This window comes from Cnephaeus nilssonii, assembly GCF_951640355.1.
Source record: "Cnephaeus nilssonii genome assembly, chromosome: 20".
Taxonomy (NCBI): domain Eukaryota; kingdom Metazoa; phylum Chordata; class Mammalia; order Chiroptera; family Vespertilionidae; genus Cnephaeus; species Cnephaeus nilssonii.
In genome coordinates, this window is record NC_137091.1 from 43,792,003 (window position 1) to 43,812,221 (window position 20,219).

Below are 20,219 nucleotides of genomic sequence, written 5' to 3' on the forward strand. Positions count from 1 at the left end.
CCGGCCAGGCGAGCTGCCTTCCCCGGAGACCAGCTGGAGTGTGTGTGTGTGTGTGGGGGGGGGGGGGGGGGGGGGTGGGCGGGGGAGGCAACTTCCCACATGAGAAGGCTGGGAGACATCGGGGTGCCCGTGTCAGGCAGGAGAGCAGGGGGAGGGGGTGGGCGAAGCTGGGCAGACCCAGGATTCCAAGTGCGGGTCCGGGAGCTCTGAGTGTGAGCGAGTGGGAACGTGGGATTTCTCCAACCGGAGCTGCCGGGAACAGACGGCCCTCCGGTCCCCGGCAGCCCAGGCGCGGGGTGGGCGGTCCACCACCCCCATCGCTGCGGGGCTGACCAAGGAGCAGGCGGGGTCCGCGTTTCTTCCTCGTCCTCTGGGCCCCCTCCCCGCCTGGGCGCTGAAGCCAGCTCTCTCTGCAGGACCAGCTGTCTCCTCCCTTTCTTTCTGGTCAGTCCCTCCTGGCTTCAGCCTTCGAAGGCCGGAGACAGTCTCTGCAGACCCCCTGCAGGGACCCACCCGCCTAGGGCATTCTGGGATTTTAGCGGAAAGAGAAGCCCTTTCAGGAGGCGTGTGGACCGAGCTCCACTGCCAGGATGGGAAACCCTGGCGCTATTTCTCCTGAGCGCCGTCATGCGCGTGGCTCACGGGTGATGCCAGCATCCGTGGCTCCTCCTCCGCGGTGGCCTGGCAGTGAAAACTCTCTCCCCTGAATGGAGAGGGGCAAGGGTGGGCGTGAACTAGGGGGGTGTGAACTCCGGGGTGCGAACTCCTGGTGTGAACTCCGGCACCAGCTTAACCGGGTGGCTATTCAGAAACACCCACCGTGGCCCCCGGTCTGTGTCTGAGACTGAGAATATGTTCAGGGCCCGTCCTCCAAGTCCCACCCGTCAGAGCAGAACTTGCTTCTTGCAGGTCCCTCTCCCACCACACCTCCCACAACAGAGCTGAGGCGCTCAGGGGTCTTTGACTGGCTGGCTCCCAGGAGCCAGGGGAGGGGTGGGGGGGGTCCAAATGCTGGTGCCAGGGGAGGGGCGGGGGGGTCAAATGCTGGTGCCAGGGGAGGGGCGGGGAGGGGGGGGGTCCAAATGCTTGAACACCAATACCGTTTATATTGCAGTGTGAGTCCAGGCATACCTGTTACCTAAACGCTGGCTCTGGGTTTTCTCTCCAAGGGGAGGAGGACCATCTCCCGAGGAAGAGGAAGTGTGGGGCCAGCTTCGTCTTCTCCGTGTCCTCTTTCAAGCTTCGCTGATCACCTTTAGAAACACCCTGTCTGCTATCTTGCTTGACCCCTCGGTCACCGGTGGAACACAGAGGGGAAACGCGGCCCAGGCACCAATACAGGAGCCCGAGCGTGAACTCGGGCTGCCGTCCTGCTTCCTAGCAGGAGCGATGTGGTGAGGGGGCGAGTGCGTGGTGGCTGCGCTGGTGAGACGCCTGTGCGGCGGGGAGATCAGGCTGCCAGCCCAGGGAGCCTCAGAAGTCAGTGCAGCCTCACGCTTCTTTCTGGGAAAATCACAGGTTTGGGTGGAGCATTCGTGGGTCCTTAGGAAATCATCAATAAATAAACTAGTAAGTAAACGAAGGGTAGAAAATTCATTGCAAGACTGCCTCCGTGACGCCTTCCCCTCGACCGTGGCAGACATCAATAATCGATGACAGAATCTGTTTCCCTGCGAGCCCAGATGCAATCTCTTGTTGTCCTTCCCCTGCCCTCTCCCCTCCTTCTTTTCTGCCTCTCTCTCTCCCTCTTTTTTTTTTTTTTTTAAATATGTCTTTATTGATTTTCTTTTAGAGAGAGAGGGAGAGGGAGAGAGAAACATCGGTGTTCGAGAGAAATATCAATCAGTTGCCTCCCACAATCACCCTGGCTGGGGGAATCGAGACCCTGGGCATGTGCCCTGACCTGACAGGCGACATTTCAATGCACAGGACGGCGCTCAACCAACTGAGCCACACTGGCCAGGGCCCCCTTCCCCCATCCTCCCTTTCTTCTCCCCTTCCCTCTCCTCCCCTTCCTCTCCCCCTCCTCCTTTTCTTCCTCCTCTTTCCCTCCCCTTCCCCTCTTCTTTTCCTCCTCTTCCTTCTGCCCCTCTTCCTCTCTCCATCCCTCTACTCCTTCCACCCCTCCCTCCTCCTTTACTCCAGCTGATTCAACCATCCTGCCTCCGCCCCCACTTCTCTTGGTATCTCACCACCCACTTCATGTTCCTCAAAGCACCTTCTTAAGTAATTATTCTTTTCTTCTCCCCTCGCCCTGGACTGTAAGCTCCAAGAAAGCAAAGACCTTGTCGCTGGGCTGTCTCCAGGACCTAGAATAGCCCAGGCTCACGGCAGGGGCCCCTCGCCACACGGGAGACCCAGGTGGGGAGGTCGGATTCATAAGATTCACAAGATCAATAAGTTATGAATGAAATGTTATTAACTTAATTCAATAAAAAATGTTTTAAATCCGTTTCTCAGCCTCACTCATCATGAGGCAGGATAGCAGGAAGCTGGGAAAACTCCTGGGCACATAGAATGGGGAAACAGACAGATAGCTAACAAGGCCAAACCATTGGAAGGAAGTTCAGCCAGCTGGTGAATCGCGAGACTTCGCTCCCCTCACCAAGGACGCTTGAGAGCAAACGGCTTATATCTCTTCTCCCCAACCAGAGAACACAGAGCTTAGTCCCCCAGGTCGGGGAGAGAGAGAAGAGAGGCCCAGTTAATGCCACCGGTGCCGGCCGAACCCAAGGACAGATGAAGTCAGGGGAGTTCATAAAAACCCCACCAGAGCCAGACAGACCCAGGATAAAACTAAAACAGCAAAGCCGACCAGAGAATAATCCCAAACTCCACTCTACGCTCATTTGGATGCCTCAGCATATTAAACACACACCTGGAGAGCTGATGAATATTCTCCTGAAACCCTCCTCTAAGGTTCTCACCTGCAGGAGGGAGATAAAACCCTTAAGATAGAAGATACCGGTGTGGGCTCCCTCTAGAACATGCCTGTGCTCCTTCTCGGGCATGAACTTTTACTTCCTCCTAAAAACTCTAAGGGTCCCCACGAGATTGCAACCAGGGGAGCAATGGGCAGTGACAGCTCGTCCCAAGCTTTACCCCCCTCCCCGCCCCCAATCCTGTCCCAAGGCCCCGTTGTCTCTGACTCCCCAGTGAGCTGACAGCAGCCGCCTAGAACCTCCTGTAGCTCCTTCTACCCTAGGCCCTTCCTGTGTCACTGTCCCTGCTTTAATGAACGCACTCTCACAACCACCTGGACTCATGTTATGAAATCTTTCCTGCACGAAGTCAGGAACCCACACACCACCAGCCAGCCCGAGGCAGACCTGCTCTGAGCCCCAACCCTGTCCGGTGCCACTCACATTTAATACTTAATCGCCACATATGGCTAGGGACTGCAAGAATGCAGGGCACAGATCAAGGACATTTCCATCATCGCCGAAAAAGCCTATTTAATTGTGTGGCTCTAAAATAAAAGCTCCTTGCCCTAGCTAGTTTGGCTCAGTGGATAGAGTGTTAGCCTGCAGACTGAAGGGTCCTGGGTTCAATTCTGGCCAAGGGCACATGCCCAGGTTGTGGGCTCGATCCCCAGTAGGGGGCGTGCAGGAGGCAGCCAATCAATGATTCTCTCTCATCATTGATGTTTCTATCTTTCTCTCTCCCTCTCCCTTCCTCTCCGAAATAAATAAAAATATATATATTTAAAAAAAGAAAACATTAAAATAAAATAAAATATAAGCTCTTTGAGGTCAAGTCCCTTATCACTGCTCTACTTCCCTCACCTGACAGTGCCAGGCACACAGTAGGGACTCAGCAAATATGATACTGACTGCGTGAGGGAGGGGATGGATGGGTGGGCGGGTGTGGAGATGGGATGGGATGGAGCTGGGACAGGAGGCAGAAGTCAGCTTGGAAAGGCGGGTCTGCATCATGTCACTGCTCTGCTCTGAACCCTCCGAGATCCTTAAAATGGCCTCGAAGAACAGACCCGCGTGATGGAACCCTGACCCACACTGACCCCTTGCTGTTGGCGGCAGCGGGAACGGCACCCGGTGTTAGACCCGTGGGTCAGACCGGATTTGGGTTCCGCAGCCTTGGAACTTGAGTTCTGGCTGAGAAAGAATTCAGAGCCAAGGCTCAAACCGTAAGAGAACATCTACTTAGGAAATCTCAGAGGTGGCAGAAATGCGTGGTGAAGCCATGGGCTCAGAAAACAAGTTCCGGAGGCCAACGAGGGGCCCTCGGAGCTGGGGAGCGAGGAAGGTAATGGGAACACGCCTCGGGGAGCCAGAGGGAGACGGGCAAGCCGTGGGTGTGCCCCTGGGAGGGAGAACACCATGGGACCTGCGTCCTAAGGGGTTAAGGGTGGAGACTTGGGGGGGGGGGGGTCCCAGGGGAAGATCTCCATAGATTATCCAGCTGCTTTCCAGGTGAGTCCTTTCAGGGTTGGAGTCCCCTCTGATTGGCCAGCACCAGGACAGGGGTCATCATTCAGTGCAGTTGGTCCTGAGAGTAGCCGTGGCCGTGGCATCCCTTGCCTGGTTTTGCTGCTTTTCTGGGCCTGGAGCTGAACTACAACGGAGGCCTGGATGTTGTCTCCAGGGGGGAAAGGTCAGGGGGTCCAAACTGCATGGCCAGCGATGTGCTAGGGGAGCACAGGTCACGCTGGGACAAGCCCCCCCACCCCCCAGGTGTCTGTTGTTAGGCCTTTAGGGCTTTCACTCTGCTGACCTGTACCTGGCCCATCGTCCTGCTCTGCTCATGTCTGTCTAACTGCCTCCCACACCTCCGCTCACCCTCTCCCTCCCCCTGGCCCTGGCCATTCCTCCGGCACCCCAGGCACATTCCTGCTCAGGGCCTGTGCCCGCACCCTGCTCCGTGTCCCGGATGTTCACAGTCACGCCCCCGGGCCCCTGCGGAATGACCACTCCTCTGCGCTCCCCAAGCCCCTCAAGCCCCTTTTCTGTTCCATCCCCCCCCCCCCCATATCTCTTACCACCTTCTAACATCCTCAATACTGTAGAGGGCCGCCTGGGAAGGCACATGGGCATTTCCTTACATTGTCAGCTGCGTCCGAGACGACTGGCAGAGCCGCGTCTAGGATACACCTTCCCCCAAGATGGCAGACAGTGTAATCGGCTTGGCCTTTATATCAGCCCAGGTGTCCACAGGGGCGGGACTAGATATGTAAATCCAGGCATGCTAGGGCCTACTTAGGCATGCAAATAAGCTCCTTTGATCCTAAGTTTTGGTGTTCCTGGTATTGGGGGTATAAATAAATGTGCTGTGTGGCTCAGGGTCGTCGTCATTGTCGTCCTGCCTCTCCATCAGAGAGGATGGCGTCCCACCTGGCTCCCAGCTTTATAAATCTATTTCTGCGTCTTGCTCTCTTTCTTTCTATTATTTCTCAATCCCTGGCTGCCTCCACTTAGAACCGGTTCATTCATCTCTCTTTCTGTGCTGGACGCCGAAAAGAGAGATTTCCGCCATGCCTGGCCCCCGCCGCATTCAGGCCCCCGCACAATACAATTACATTTGCTCCTTTACTTGGTTCCGAGGCTGTCTCCTCCCGTTACCGTGTAAGCTCCAGGGCTGGGGGGATAGGGGGGACTTGGAACGAGTTTGCACATGACAAGCACGTCATGCATCGCTGTTGAGCAAACGAAGGCAGAAGGAGGGTGGAGGGAGGGGAAAGCGAGCGAAGGGTAGGAAGCGTAAAATGCCATGGTCTCAGGATGGTGAAGAAGGACAAGGAGAGGCCACAGTAATGGGTTAGGAAATACATTATTCTGATTCCACTTTTTTTTAAAAAAAAAAACACAACCCACAGACTTTTAGTGTGTGTGTTTTTAAATATATATTTTTATTGATTTCAGAGAGGAAGGGAGAGGGGGAGAGAGAGAAACATCAATGATGAGAGAGAATCATGGATCGGCTGCCTCCTGCACGCCCCGCACTGGGGATGGAGCCGAAACCTGGGCAGGCGCCCTTGACCTCCTGGTTCCTAGGTCAGCGGTCCATCCCTGAGCCTCGCCGGCCGGACTGACTCCACTTTTTAAACCTTTTAATTCTATGCAACAGGCTGTTGGAGCCGGTGGGCCGGTCCGCACATCTTCCTGCTGATTTCAGAAGTGGGCACCACGGGGAGGAAGGCGGCAGCTGCCCTCTGCTCGGGGAGGGCCTCCTGCTCGCAGGGGAGGCCTGGAGGAGGACGCCTCGGTTCCGGCTCCGCAGCCTGGACCTGGGTCGGGGGTTCGGGGCTGGAGCCTGGAGCCCGCTGCCCAGCCACTCGGAGGGATCTCCCCGAGCAGCCCCGGAGGAGGGCGAGGCGGAGGTGGGGCTCCCAGCTGGGGCTCTGGGGGCTGCTGCCCCGTCTCTCTCTTTGCAGGATGACATTTTGCGGGGGGATTAATTCCCTGGGGATCCGCTTAGCCTAAACCTTGATAATCTGATCTGTGGTTTAATTCGGTGGCCCGAGTCCCTTACACGAGGACGAGGAAGCCGGAAGCCAGAGGGGAACACAGAGTGCGCCCCCCGAAATCAAGGGCAGGAGGGGGAGGGGGGACGCAGGCTGATTGATGCACCTTGATCCCCGACACCAGGTGGGGAGCGGCTGGCGTCCCCAGAACCTCCTCAGCGAGACACCATCTTCACAAACTCTGTGAACCGAAGTCCCGGTGAGGATCTGCTCCTGAGAGCAGCCCCGGCACCTTCCTGCGCCCTTCCTGCTGTCGGGAACCGCGTGGGACTTGGGAGATTTCCTGACCCCTCTGGGCCTTCATTTCTTCATGGACCCTAGCCTGTTCGGCTCAGTGGATAGAGCGTCGGCCTGCAGACGGAAGGGTCCCGGGTTCAAGTCCGGTCAAGGGCACATGCCCGGGTTGTGGGCTCGATCCCTGGAAGGGACCGTGCAGAAGGCAGCCGATCAATGATTCTCTCTCATCGTTGATGTTTCTCTCTCTCTCTCTCTCTCTCTCTCTCTCTCTCTCTCTCTCTCTCTCTCCCGCTCCCTTCCTCTTTGAAATCAATAAAGATATATATATATATATTAATGAGAATTTGCCCTAACCGGTTTGGCTCAGTGGATAGAGCGTCAGCCTGCGGACTCAAGGGTCCCAGGTTCGATTCCGGTCAAGGGCATGTACCTTGGTTGCGGGCACATCCCCAGTAGGGGGTGTGCAGGAGGCAGCTGATTGATGTTTCTCTCTCATCGATGTTTCTAACTCTCTCTCCCTCTCCCTTCCTCTCTGTAAAAAGTCAATAAAATATTTTTTTTTAAATGAGAAGTTACCACCTGCCGGTGTGGCTCAGTGGTTAAACGTTGACCTATGAACCCAGGAGGGTTCTAACACATGCCCAGGTTGCGGCCTCAATCCCCAGTGTGGGGTGTGCAGGAGGCAGCCAATCAATGATTCTCTCTCATCATTGATGTTTCTATCTCTCTCTCCCTCTCCCTTCCTCTCTGAAATCAATAAAAATATATATTTTTAAAGAGAAATTACCTTATATGGTTTTTACAGTGGTTAAACAATATAATGCCTACTAGAGGCCCGTGCACGAATGCATGCATGGGTGGGGTCCAGCCAGCCTGCCCGATTGGGGCCGATTGGGGCGGGCCGGTTGGGGGGAGGGGCTGCAGGAGGTTGGCAAGGCAGACCCATTCCTCAGTTGAACTCCTGGTCAAACTCCCAGTAGAACTCCCGGTCCAGGGGAAAATTTGCATATTACACTTTTATTATATGGGATAAGTCACAGTACGTGTTAAATAAATAGTAATTACAAGTATCTTCTTTCATCTTTTCCACCAACCCCAGAGGGGTAAGTACCACTTCGCAGATAAGCAAACCCAGGCCAGCGAGGTTGACCCATGGAGCCTGAGGGTATGTGGGCGGGAGTGGCGAGCCGGGGCAGGAACACAGTTGACCTGACTTTGCTGCGTGCGACCCACGCCGATGAGCCCACTGGCCCCACCCAGGTCTGGAGGTCAGTCTGCCCTGCCCTTGCCTGTGTGGGCTGAGGCCGGCTCCTCAGAGATCTATCTCCTGCCTCCTTCACATCCTCAGTGAGGCCCACTGGTCCCCTGGGCCTGGCCAGACCAGCAGCCACGCAGCAAATACTGACTAGGTATCGGGAGTTACAGAGCAGAGGTGGTTCAGGGAAGACCCCTCGCTGCCCGCCCAGGACTTCACAGCCGAGGGGCAAACACAAGTCAACACAGCAAGGTCTGCGGCGATAACTGCCTTTGGGGACCAGCAGAGAGGTCTGTAAGGCTGCCCAGCTGGGACGAACCCCAGCTGAGGCCCAAGGGGCGGCACCCCCAACTGAGGCCGAAGGGGCGCGTCCAGCGCTGGTTGTGTTGGCGCGAAGTCCTGAGGGCGGGTAAGACCTGGAGAGGCACTGATGATGGGGGAAGGTGTGGACGTGAACCCCAGGAGACAGGAGCAGGAGTGGGGGGAGCAGAGCAGGTGCCCGGGGTGCACCAGGTGTGGAAGTTCGGGGCGGGGGAGCAAGGCTGGAGGGAAGGGTGGGGTCAGGGGTGCCCTTGGACATCAGGCGAAGGGCGCTGGCTTGGGCCTTTGGGCAGCAGGTAGATGCTGAGGTTTTTAACCAGAAAGTGTCATCATCAGAGCCTGACGGCCGTTTGTCTCCCACACAAAGGAGCTGCCTCCCGGTCTGTTTCAGGCACCTGTTCCTCAGGCGAGGACTTGGGGGAACAGCCATGAAGACGTGCTCTGTGGCCTCCGAAGGAAGCTAATGCAAGCTGCCGGGTGTCAGGGATCCGCCCTCCTGCAGAGGCACGCATGGGGGCCTGGGGTCGTGGAGCCTGGCAAGCGAGGCGGGACACCTTCCAGGAGCAGAACCAGGAGGCAGCCCCGAGCCCTGGCCGGTGGATCCGCTGGTGGGAGCACCGGCCCCAACACCAAAAGGCAAAAGGCTGCTGGTTTGATTACCAACGTTTTGGGTTCGATCCCAGTCAGGGCGTGAACGGAAGGCAACCAATCCATGTTTCTCTTTCACATCAATTATATCAATGATTTCTCTCTCTCTCTCTCTCTCTCTCTCTCTCTCTCTCTCTCTCTCTCTCTCTCTCTCTCCCTCTCTCTCTCTCTCAAATCAATTTAAAAATGACATTTCCTTGAGTGAGAATTTTAAAAAAACATTAGCCAGGGGAAAGAGAAAAGGTGTCCCAGGCAGGAACAGTGAAATGAGTGAGGACAGGAAGGCGCATTAGGTGCCTGTTTCCTTTTATTTTATTTTGATTTTTGTTCATTCTCACTCGAGGATCTTTTTTCCATTGCTTTTTTTTTTTGAGAGAGAGAGAGAGTGGAAGGGAGGGAAGAGGGGGAGAGAGAGAGAAACATCTATGTGAGACAGACACATCGATTGGTTGCCTCACACACACAACCCAACCGGGGTGGGGATCAGACCTGCCCTTGACCGGGAATTGAACCTGAGACCCTCGGGTGTGTGTGTGTGGGGGGGGGGGGGGGGCGACGCTCTAATCCCTGAGCTACACCGACCAGGGCAGTATATGGCTCCTTTTAATTTCCTCCAAAACTTTGGGAGAAAAGTGTCATCGCCCCCATTTTGCAGATGTGAAAACTGACACTTGAAGTGAATGCGTGACGAGGCTAAGGCCTCAGAGTCAGTAAGAGACTGAGTTTAAACCCTGTGAATCTGACCCCAGAGTCTCAGCTACTGGCCAGTCCACTCTCCATCTGATCGGACATTTTGTTCCGATGACAAGGGCACCCAGTGAACAAGGACGGGATGGGCGGTGGCCGTGAGTCCTGCCCGAGCCTGGGCTCCTGGACACGGTGTCCCCGGGAGCAGCCAGAGAATCGAGGAGAAGGGAGAGGCACTGAGGTCTTTGTTATTTATTTAATACTAGTGGCCCAGTGCACGAATTTCATGCATGGGGGAGGGGGAGTGTCCCTCAGCCTGGCCTGCACCCTCTCCAATCTGGAACCCCTCGGGGGATGTCCGACTGCCGGGGGATGTCCCTGTGGGATCAGGCCTAAACCGGCAGCTGGACATCCCTCTCGCAATCCAGAACCGCTGGCTCCTAACCGCTCACCTGTCTGCCTGCCCGATCGCCCCTAACCACTCTGCCTGCCAGCCTGCTCTCCTCCAACTGCCCCCCGTGCTGGGCCCCCAACTGTCCCCCCTCTGGCCTGATTGCTCCCAAATGCCCTCCCCTGCTGGCCTCATGGCCCCCAACTGCCCTCCCCGGCCAGAGGTGTTCCACGCCTGGCCCAGCCAGAGGCCTTCTCCGCGGCCGGGCATGGAACGCTTGCCTCGTCCCCAGGGCGACAATGCAAGCGTTCTGCCCTATGGGTGCCACCATCTTTGTGGTGGAGTGACGGTCAATTTGCATATTCCCTCTTTATTAGATAGGATTTTAATCCTCACCCGAGGATATTTTTTCCACTGATTTCTTAGAGAGAGTGGAAGGGAGGGAGAAAGGAGAGAGAGAGAAACATCGATGTGAGCGAGACACATCAATTGGTTGCCTCCCATTCACGCCCTGACCAGGCACAGGGATGGAAGCTGCAACCATGGTATGTGCCCTTGACCAGGAGTCAAACCATCAGGCCCACGCTCCAACCACTGAGCCAAACCAGCCGGGGCAACGCCGAGGTCTTTGAAATGACGTGGGCAGAAAGGGCTGCAACAAAAACCCTCCCCAAACCTGCCCACCCCCACCCTGAAGCTGGGGGAGGAGCGGGGAGGAGCGGCCGATGGGGAACCACACAGGGTGCGGGCGCTGGCAGCGTCACCTTCAAAGTCCACGGTGCCATCTCCGTTCACGTCGGCTTCCTGGACCACCTCGGCGAGCTCGCGCGGGCTGAGCTCCTCCCCCAGCAGCCTCTGCATGGCCTGCCGCAGCTCTCCCAGGGTGATGGCCCCGTCGCCGTTGGTGTCAAACTGAAGAGGAGCAGGAGGGGACCGTGCAGTTGACCCTTTGAATGACTCAGGGGCGAGGGGCACCGACCCCCTGCCCCGTCAAAAACCTGCCTGTGACTTTAGATTCCCCTCAAACTCAACGACGATAGCCCCCTGCTGACCGCAAGCCTCACCCATACGTAAACCCATCCGTCAGCACCTATTTTGTGTGTTATATGTGTTGTATGCTGTATTCTTACAACACAGTAGGCTAGAGAAAGTGGTATAAAAAAAAATCATGCCCTGGCCGGTTTGGCTCCGTGGATAGAGCATCAGCCTGTGAACTGAAAGGTCCCAGGTTCGATTCTGGCCAAGGGCACATGCCCAGGTTCAGGGCTCGATCCCCCCATAGGGGGCATGCAGGAGGCAGCCGATCAATGATTCTCTCTCATCATTGATGTTTCTATCTCTCTTCCCTCTTCCTTCCTCTCTAAAATCAATAAAAATATATTTTAAAAGTTTTTTTAGATATATTTCTTTATTGATTTCAGAGAAGAAAGGAGAAGGAGAGAGAGATAGAAACATCAATGATGAGAGAGAATCATTGATAGGCTGCCTCCTGCACACCCCCTACCGGGGATCGAGCCTGCAACCCAGGCATGTGCCCTTGGCCAGAATCGAACCTGGGACCCCTCAGTCCGCAGGCTGACGCTTTATCCACTGAGCCAAGCCGGCTAGGGCAAAATAAATAAATTTTTTTAAAAACCATAAGATTCATCTGTCAGTTTTTTCAAATGATCACAAATCTCCAAAATATTTTCCAATATATGCATTGAAAAAAAGCCACAGACAGGGTGTCCCCCAAAAATGTATTCACACTTTAGCAGCTGACAGCTCAATTTAGAAATGAAATGTATTTTAATAACCACTGCTTTTATAACTATTCAAAATGTGTGTATATATTTTTTTTGGGGGGGGGCACCCCATAAAAGTGGACCCGCACAGTTTAAACCTGTGTTGTTCAAGGGTCAACTTTACTAGCAATGAGGAGAATGATGATGATGATGATGATGATAAAAACAAAGCAGTGTTTACTGATCACTTATTGTAACTAAAGAACTAAGCTAAGAGCTTGTTAAAATATATGTTTTTATTGGTTTGTAGAGAGAGAGTAAGGGAGAGGGATAAAGAGATGGAAACATCGATGAGAAAGAAACATCGATTGGCTGCCTCCTGCACGCCCCCTACTGGCCAAGCTAAGAGCTTCTGCACATTGTCACCCATGAGAATGTCACCTCCTGGAGGGCAGGTAATTTGACTGCCTCCGTTACTGCTCCGCCCACAGTCTCCCCAGGGTGCCTTTCACACTGTCGCACTGGATAATGTTTGCTGAATTAATTAATTGCCTCCAAGCCTGTCCACTGCACGCCCTCCACCAATTTACCTGGGCTTCTTGTTCGCTCTCTGTCCACCATGCACTGGGGAGCCCACCACCCCTCTCCTGCTCTGCTGACGCTAACCCAGCACGGGCCACACTCATCTCTGGTCGGGATTATGGCAACAGCCTCCTAATCGGTCTTCCGGTTCCCATCGCAGTCCCACAGGGTCTGTGTCCACATATCACGTTCATTTAAAACCTAAATCCGCCCTAGCCTGTTTGGCTCAGTGGATAGAGCGTTGACCTGCGGACTGAAGGGTCCCGGGTTCAATTCCAGTCAAGGGCACATGTCCGGGTTTCGGGTTCAATCCCCAGTAGGGGGCGTGCAGGAGGCAGCCGATCAATGATTCTCTCTCATCATTGAAGTTTCCCTCTCTCTCTCTCTCCCTTCTTCTCTGAAATCAATAAAAAAAAAATTAAAAATAAAAACATAAAAATAAATTAAATATAAATCTGCCTTGGCCAGTGTTTCCAAATGGTTAGAGTGTCGGTACTTGCACTGATGGGTTGGTTGCAGGTTTGATTCCCGCCCCGGTCAGGGCGCATGCAGGAGGCAACCAATCAGTGTGTCTCTCTCACATGGATGGTTTTTTTTCTCTCTCTCCCCTCTCCCTCCCTTCCACTCTCTAAAAATCAATGGGAAAAAATATTCTTAGGTGAGGATTAACAACAACAAATACAGGGGTCGAACCCACAACCCTGGCTCATTGGGACAACACTCCAACCAACTGAGCTACCCAACCAGAGCCTGACCTGTACTTAGATCTCACAAAATGTATACCTACACGGGAGACTCACGCACCCACGTTGTTCTAAACCAGTGCTCGGCAAACCACCGCTCGCGAGCCACATGCGGCTCTTTGGCCCATTGAGTGTTCTAACGCCACTTCTTCAAAATAGACTCGCCCAGGCCGAAAAGCGACTTCTGCGCATGGGCCACGAAGTTTCAATCGCACTGTACGTGGGCGCCCGCACATGGTATTTTGTGGAAGAGCCACACTCAAGGGGCCCAAGCAACGCATGTGGCTCGTGAGCCGCAGTTTGCCGACCACGGTTCTAAACAAATGTGTTCCAATAGTTGAATCAAGGATTCTTTTTTTAAAAATATATTTCTTGCCGAAACCGGTTTGGCTCAGTGGATAGAGCGTCGGCCTGCGGACTCAAGGGTCCCGGGTTCGATTCCGGTCAAGGGCATGTACCTTGGTTGCGGGCACATCCCCAGTAGGGGGTGTGCAAGAGGCAGCTGATCGATGTTTCTCTCTCATCGATGTTTCTAACTCTCTATCCCTCTCTCTTCCTCTCTGTAAAAAATCAATCAAATATATTTTTAAAAAATAAAAATAAAAATATATTTCTTTATTGATTTCAGAGAGGAAGAGAGAAGGAGAGAGAGATAGAAACATCAATGATGACAGAGAACCACTGATCGGCTGCCTCCTGCACACTCCCCACTGGGGATCGAGCCGCAACCCAGGCCAGAATCGAACCTGGGACCCTTCAGTCCGCAGGCTGATGCTCTATCCACTGAGCCAAGCCGGCTAGGGCTCCAGCATTCTTTCTAAATGGAAACAAATTGAATTTCTAGTCAACCGACTATACATGAGAATTAAACAAATCACTTGCGTGGAATTAATCAACATTAGATAAAATTAACAATTCAGTCCCTGGGTCACACTTGCCATGCTTCAAAGGCTCGATTGCCACGTGGCCAGCGGCCGCCGTCCTGGACAGAGCGGGTCCGTGGCCACGGGAAGTTCTGCTGGACGCTGCAGCTCTAGGTCTTTCCATGAAGCGGGAGCTTGACCCCCACAGCGAGTAGGTGGCCCTCCCGGGGTTTCGGACCCACGTTCGCCTGGCTCCAGAGTCTCCTCCATACTATTCTACGTTTTTGCCTCATATGGCTGAAAGCGCTCTGAGCGAGGACAGCATTTAATCGGGGGTGGGGGTGAACTTCAGCCAGCCCCACGCTCCCTGGGTCTCATTTTTAAAGCATCTCTTCACTGCAACACATGCATTAAACCACATGATCTGGGCGTCCCTTCTGGGACCTCACGCTTTTTGATTCTGTCTTCTTATTACACACTAGCAGACGAGGGGTCCTAATGTGTTTTGGGGATTCCAGGATCTCGGGTAAGATTTGTAATATCCATGAGCCTCCGGTTCCTCATATTTGTGATTAAGATGACTGCTAGCCCTGGCCAGGGAGCGCCGTTGGTTAGAGCATCGTCCCGATACACCAAGGTGGTGGGTTCAATGCCCGGTCAGGGCACATTCAGGAAGCAGCCAATGGATGCTTAATAAGTGGAACAGCAAATCCGTGTTTCTCTCTCTCCCTTCCTCTCGCTCTCTCTAAAATAAATAAACAAAAAATTTAAAAGAGATAAATAACTGATTTGTATTTGTATACAAAACCAAAGGATTTGTATGCATGCATATTAGCCAATGGACACGGACACTGGGCGGTGGGGGGCTTGTCCTAGGGGGTGGGAGTGGCGGGGGGGGTCAATCAGGGAAAAGAAGACATATGTAATACTTTAAACAATTAAAAAAGAGAGAGAGAGCCAAAACCGGTTTGGCTCAGTGGATAGAGCGTCAGCCTGCGGACTGAGGGGTCCCAGGTTCGATTCTGGTCAAGGGCATGTACCTTGGTTGCGGGCACATCCCCGGTGGGGGGTGTGCAGGAGGCAGCTGGTTGATGTTTCTCTCTCATCGATGTTTCTATCTCCCTGTCCCTCTCCCTTCCTCTCTGTAAAAAATCAATAAAATATATTTTAAAAAAAAGAGAGAGAGAGATAAATGACTACTAACTCCTGCCCTGATTTGTGAGGGTTACATTCGCTAAAATAGGTAGAGGACTTTGTCCATGGCAAGGGCTTCAAATATGTTATTTTCCTTCTCTATAAATCCCACCATAGCTAGAAAAACAGTTGGTTTGGGTGGGCTCTGTCGATGGTGAATGACAAGTCATTGACCTCTGGGTGAGCTTGAGCCCCCCCCCCCCCCCCCCCCCCCCCCGCATGGTGAAACCTCAACTCACTTCCTTGAAGGCGTCTCTCAGCTCCTGGACGCCAATCATCCCGGCCGTTTCTGCGAGCAATTTGGGGGTCATCAGCTCCACAAAGTCGTCAAAGTCGACGCGGCTGCCCACTGGGGAAGGAGAGGCAGGTCTGGTGAGGTCTGCCCAGCCCCCCTTTACCCCCCTTTGCCCTTCAGGTCTGTCCAAGACATAGACCTTCTCCGGTCTCTCTGCCTTCCGACTTCTCTCTCAGCCAACTCAAGCCCTCGGGACTCGGATCTGAACAGAGGAGAGGAGTATGGGGGCGGGGGGGGGGGGGGGGGGAGGAGCTAATTGTCCCTGTAGCCTGGAATAAACCTCTTCGTTGCTCCACATCTACGCTCCCTCCTCTGTAGAAGGGAGAGTGTGAATTACATGAGCACAAAGTCTCTTCCAGACGTGAACACTTCCACGTCCTGGAATTCAACCCTGTTCACTCAGTAACATGCCCAGAGGCAAACCCAACTTCCATCCCCAGATCAGCTCTAGTTGCTCTCTGAGAAAAATAAAGAAATAAACATCCTTTTTGCAACACTATTCATCGACACTAGCTCCAAGTCCAATTTTGTTTCCAGCATCAAAAGCAGTTCCAATCTTGCCTGACCCGGCGTGGCTCAGCAATTGAACACTGACCTATGAACTAGGAGGTCACAGTTCAATTCCCGGTCAAGGGCACATGCCCAGGTTGCTGGCTCAATCCCCAGTGTGGGGTGTGCGGGAGGCGGCTGATCAATGATTCTCTCTCATCATTGATGTTTCTCACTCTCTCCCTCCCTCACCTTCCTCTCTGAAATAAACATTATATATATATATATATATATATATATATATATATATATATATATATATATAAAGCAGTTCCAGCCAAAACCGGTTTGGCTCAGTGGATAGAGCATCGGCCTGCGGACTGAAAGGTCCCAGGTTCGATTCTGGTCTAAGGGCATGTACCTTGGTTGTGGGCACATCCCCAGTGAGAGGTGTGCAGGAGGCAGCTGATGGATGTTTCTCTCTCATCGATGTTTCTAACTCTCTATCCCTCTCCCTTCTTCTCTGTAAAAAATCAATAAAATATATTATAAAAAAAAAAAAAGCAGTTCCAATCTTGTGCTCCACTGGTCAATCTTGGTGGTGATAGTAATAACCGAGATTTAATAAGCATTTGCTGGAAGCTAAGCCTTTACCTGCGTTAGCATCTTTATCCCTTCCTACCCACAGTCTCATGATGTAAGGAGTGATATAATCTTCACTCAACAGATGGGGAAACTGAAGGGAAAAAATATTGAGAGTCCCGGGGCTTAACTCCACTCTTCAAAATGACCACATTAGTACATAACAGACTGGGACTTGAACCCAAATCCATCCCTAAGAGTCACCATTTTAACCGCTTCACTGCTGCCTGCCTACGAACAGTCCCTCCGACCCTCCTCCCTCTCTCCACTCTCAACCTCTCTGTCCTTCCCGGGTACACCCTCAGCCCTCCCCTCGCCCCGGAATCGCTCCCATTCCCCAGCCTCACAGTTCATGCGGATTTGCTGGTCCAGTTCAGCCAGTTCCATCTCCGTGGGCATGTAACCCATGGTCCTCATGAGATTCCCCAAGTCCTTACAAGAGATGAACCCATCTCGGTCCTTGTCGAACTCCAGAAACGCCTCCCGGAGCTCTGAAAGTTAAGAGGGGAGAACTTTGGAGGAACTCGAAACCGCCAATGGGGAAGAGTGGCGTCCCTTGAAACCATCAATGAGGCACAGACTAGAGACTCCTCAAAGGAGAACACGCTTTTAAAAGCCAATATTTCAAGAAGGAGTGATACATGACATGTGTTAGCAAGAGGCCACCAAACGGTGGCCATGAAGTCCTCCCAAGTCTTGGGCGAAGCTATGGGAAAGTTCAAAACCATCAAAAGAAGAACCAATAATTTTCTATTCATTCTAAAACTCATGTGACCCCCCTGGGTCTCTGAGACACCCGGGGATGGGTATGCCTTCTAAATATTTGGGGGTACCTACACTGCCATGAGAAAGGGTTCCACAAAATCACTGCTGAGCGGCAAGAGAGCAATGTAAACTTTTCATGTGAGGGGACTTACACTGAACTGCACGAAGGGACAGAGAGCAGGCAAGTGGGTGGATGGTGATGTGGGGGCCTTTGGGGGGGAGGGTGTTACCTTCGATCTCATCTTGTCCGAGTGGTCGTTCCTGGAGAGGAAGGCCAGGGAGATGGAATTTGGAGAGAGGGTCAGGGATCCAACATTCAATTCTCCAAACATGTGCCCACGTTCTCCCAAGCTATTCTTCCCCCCTTCCTGTCTCTCCTCCAGTCCCTGCTCCCTCCACCCCTCTCCTCTTCCTCCTCCTGTCCCCCGACTCCCGTTCCACAGCTATCGCCCTCTTCCTCACCCTTCTCGTTGCCTCTCTACCATCCTTGAATCTTGATCTCTCTCCCTCCGCCTTTCCCAAAGAGACAGCCATCCCACGGTGCCGGCCGGGAGCTCAGAGGTCATCGGATCCAACCCCCTCCTTCTCCAGGTGAAGAAGGTGAGTCTTACTGTCACAGCTCGTGTGTTCTGATGGCTGACTATGCCCGGCAGCTCCCACCATCGCTTCCTTTAAACCTCAGCACCGCTCTGCGAGGTCGGCCCAAAGGCCACTCCCATCTTATCGAAGAGGAAGCTGAGGGACAGAGGGGTAGCCTGCCCAAGGTCACACCGCTCTGGCTGCAGCGAGCGCTGAGAGGTGGACTCAGGGCTCCTGGCTCCCAGGTCGGAATTCTTTCCAGGACAGAATTTCTGATCCTTTCTCCCAAGAGTTAGAATCCCTTTGTGAGGAGGGACCAGTGTCCAGGGGCGGCCCGGAGGGATGATCAGTGCCATCAGGACCAATTCCTAAAACCTTTGAGAATTTCCAGTCATTTCTGCTGCCACCCATCCTGGGCAGCCCTGAAGGGCCAGGCTTGGCGAGGAGGCCGCCACCTGGGAAACTCCACCCGCCTCTGGTCTGTCACCCCTTCTTCCCCTTGTCCTCGGAGCCTTGCCCCTAGCTTCTTTCTTGTCATCCCCGTCCCCCCATGTCCCCTCCCTCTCTCTGTTATTACTATTAGACTTGCTAACACATTCGTGCACCGGTGGGATCCCTCAGCCTGGCCTGCGCCCTCTTGCAATCCCTCTGGGGATGTCGGACTGCCAGTTTCAGGGCCAGGCCTACGGGGATCGGGCCGAAACCGGCAGTCGGACATCCCCCGAGGGATGTCATAGTGCACGAAGCAGCAGGTGGCCGGGAAAGAGCCCGAGCCCGGCCCCACTGCGCCTGCTGCCTCGCTCGGTAGCGCTGCCGTGGAGGCGGGAGAGGCTCGCACCACAGCTGCACTTGCCAGCAGGCATCTGGCTCCCCGTCGGTCAGATGAGTGGCACTCCCACTGTGGGAGTGCACTGGCCACCAGGGGGAAGCTCCTGCATTGAGCATCTGCCCCCTGGTGGTCAGTGCGTGTCATAGCGACCGGTCGACCAGTCGTTCGGTCGTCCGGTCATCTAGTCACTTAGGCTTTTATATATAGAGATCTAGAGCCTAACAAAAGGTGCCCATGGGAACAAACAGACCTGGCCCTGCCACAGTGATTGCATAAGCTTAAAGCAAGTGACTTCATGTCTCAGCCTCAGTCTCCTCATCTGTAAAATGGGAATGAAAGTATTACCGACCTCAGCCGCTCTGAGGACTCAATGACATCAGGGACACAAAGCCCTTTGCACAGGGCTGGGCACATAGCAGTGACTTAATGAGTGCCAGCTACCCTCCTCATCATCACCACTGAGGGTGTCCACAGGGAAAATGGTGGTCCCGATACTGACATCATCCCAGTTCCCCTTCCATTTTCTTCGCCCCCTTGACCTCCCCCTTTCACCCTCGCCCATTTCACTGACCCTCGTGTCCCCAGCGTGCTCCCTGGAGCCTCCTCTCCTCAGCTCACGCTCCCCCACCTGTTCCCTGCTCCACGGCGCCCCTGCTGCCGCCCCCCCCCCCCCGCCATCCTTCCCACTGCCCCCGCCTCACCCGCTGCTTCTCAGCGATGCCCTTCCGCAGGAAGATGCAGGCAGGGCCCATGGGGAACTGCATGGAGGGGCCGGGCGGAGCTCACCAGGCACCAATCTCAAGACGGCTCCCCTCCTCCCGGTGCCCCTCGGTGGCTCAGCCTCCTTATCTTCTCTATCACCTCTCTGCCTCTCCTGGCCTCTCCCTGGGCGCCGGGGTCCCAGAGCTGTGGCAGCTGGGGCGGAGAGCTCCTGGGGGGGGGGGGGGGGGGGGAGGATCAGAGCGTCCCTGCCTCCCCATCTGGCTCGAGTGAGACGGAGGCACAGCTGGTCTCAGGCTCTGACCTTTTATCCCCAGAATGGAATTAGAGTTTAAAAAGTGGGGATTAGAGCAGAGGGCATCCGTTCATTAGGTGTCTCAACTAGGGGGGCGCCACTCCAAGCCTGGCCCCTGCTGGCCTCTGGGCATGTGAAGACGGAGAGGACTTCACGCAGCGATGACCTTGCATAGCTTGCTGTGTGCCCAGCCCTGTGCGAAGGGCTTTGTGTCCCTGATGTCATTTAATCCTCAGGACGACTCCTGAGGTCGGTAATACGTTCCCATTTTACAGATGAGGAAACGGAGTCACTTGCTTTAGGCTTATGCAATCGGTAAGTGGCAGGGCCAGGTCTGCTTGAGTCCAACGGGCATCCTTTGTCAGGCCCGAGGAGCTTCTGTGTGAGTCCGGAATGTGCACCGACCAGCAGGGAGGAGGCGTGCACAGTGGTTAAGAGGTTGGTGTTTGCTCTTCCCATGCTCATCTCCTCCCTTTCTT

General features: G+C 54.1%; 1 protein-coding gene across 1 annotated transcript; it reads right to left on the minus strand.

The window, feature by feature from the left end:
• Positions 1-606: 606 nt before the first annotated feature.
• CABP5 (calcium binding protein 5) lies at positions 607-19,489 on the minus strand (the record flags this gene model as incomplete). The annotated part of the gene is made up of 6 exons (XM_079759809.1): positions 607-703; positions 10,760-10,932; positions 15,366-15,475; positions 16,900-17,043; positions 17,548-17,578; positions 19,427-19,489. 6 exons carry the CDS (start codon positions 19,487-19,489, stop codon positions 607-609), a joined length of 618 nt encoding a protein of 205 aa, XP_079615935.1.
• Between the last annotated feature and the right edge of the window lie 730 nt (positions 19,490-20,219).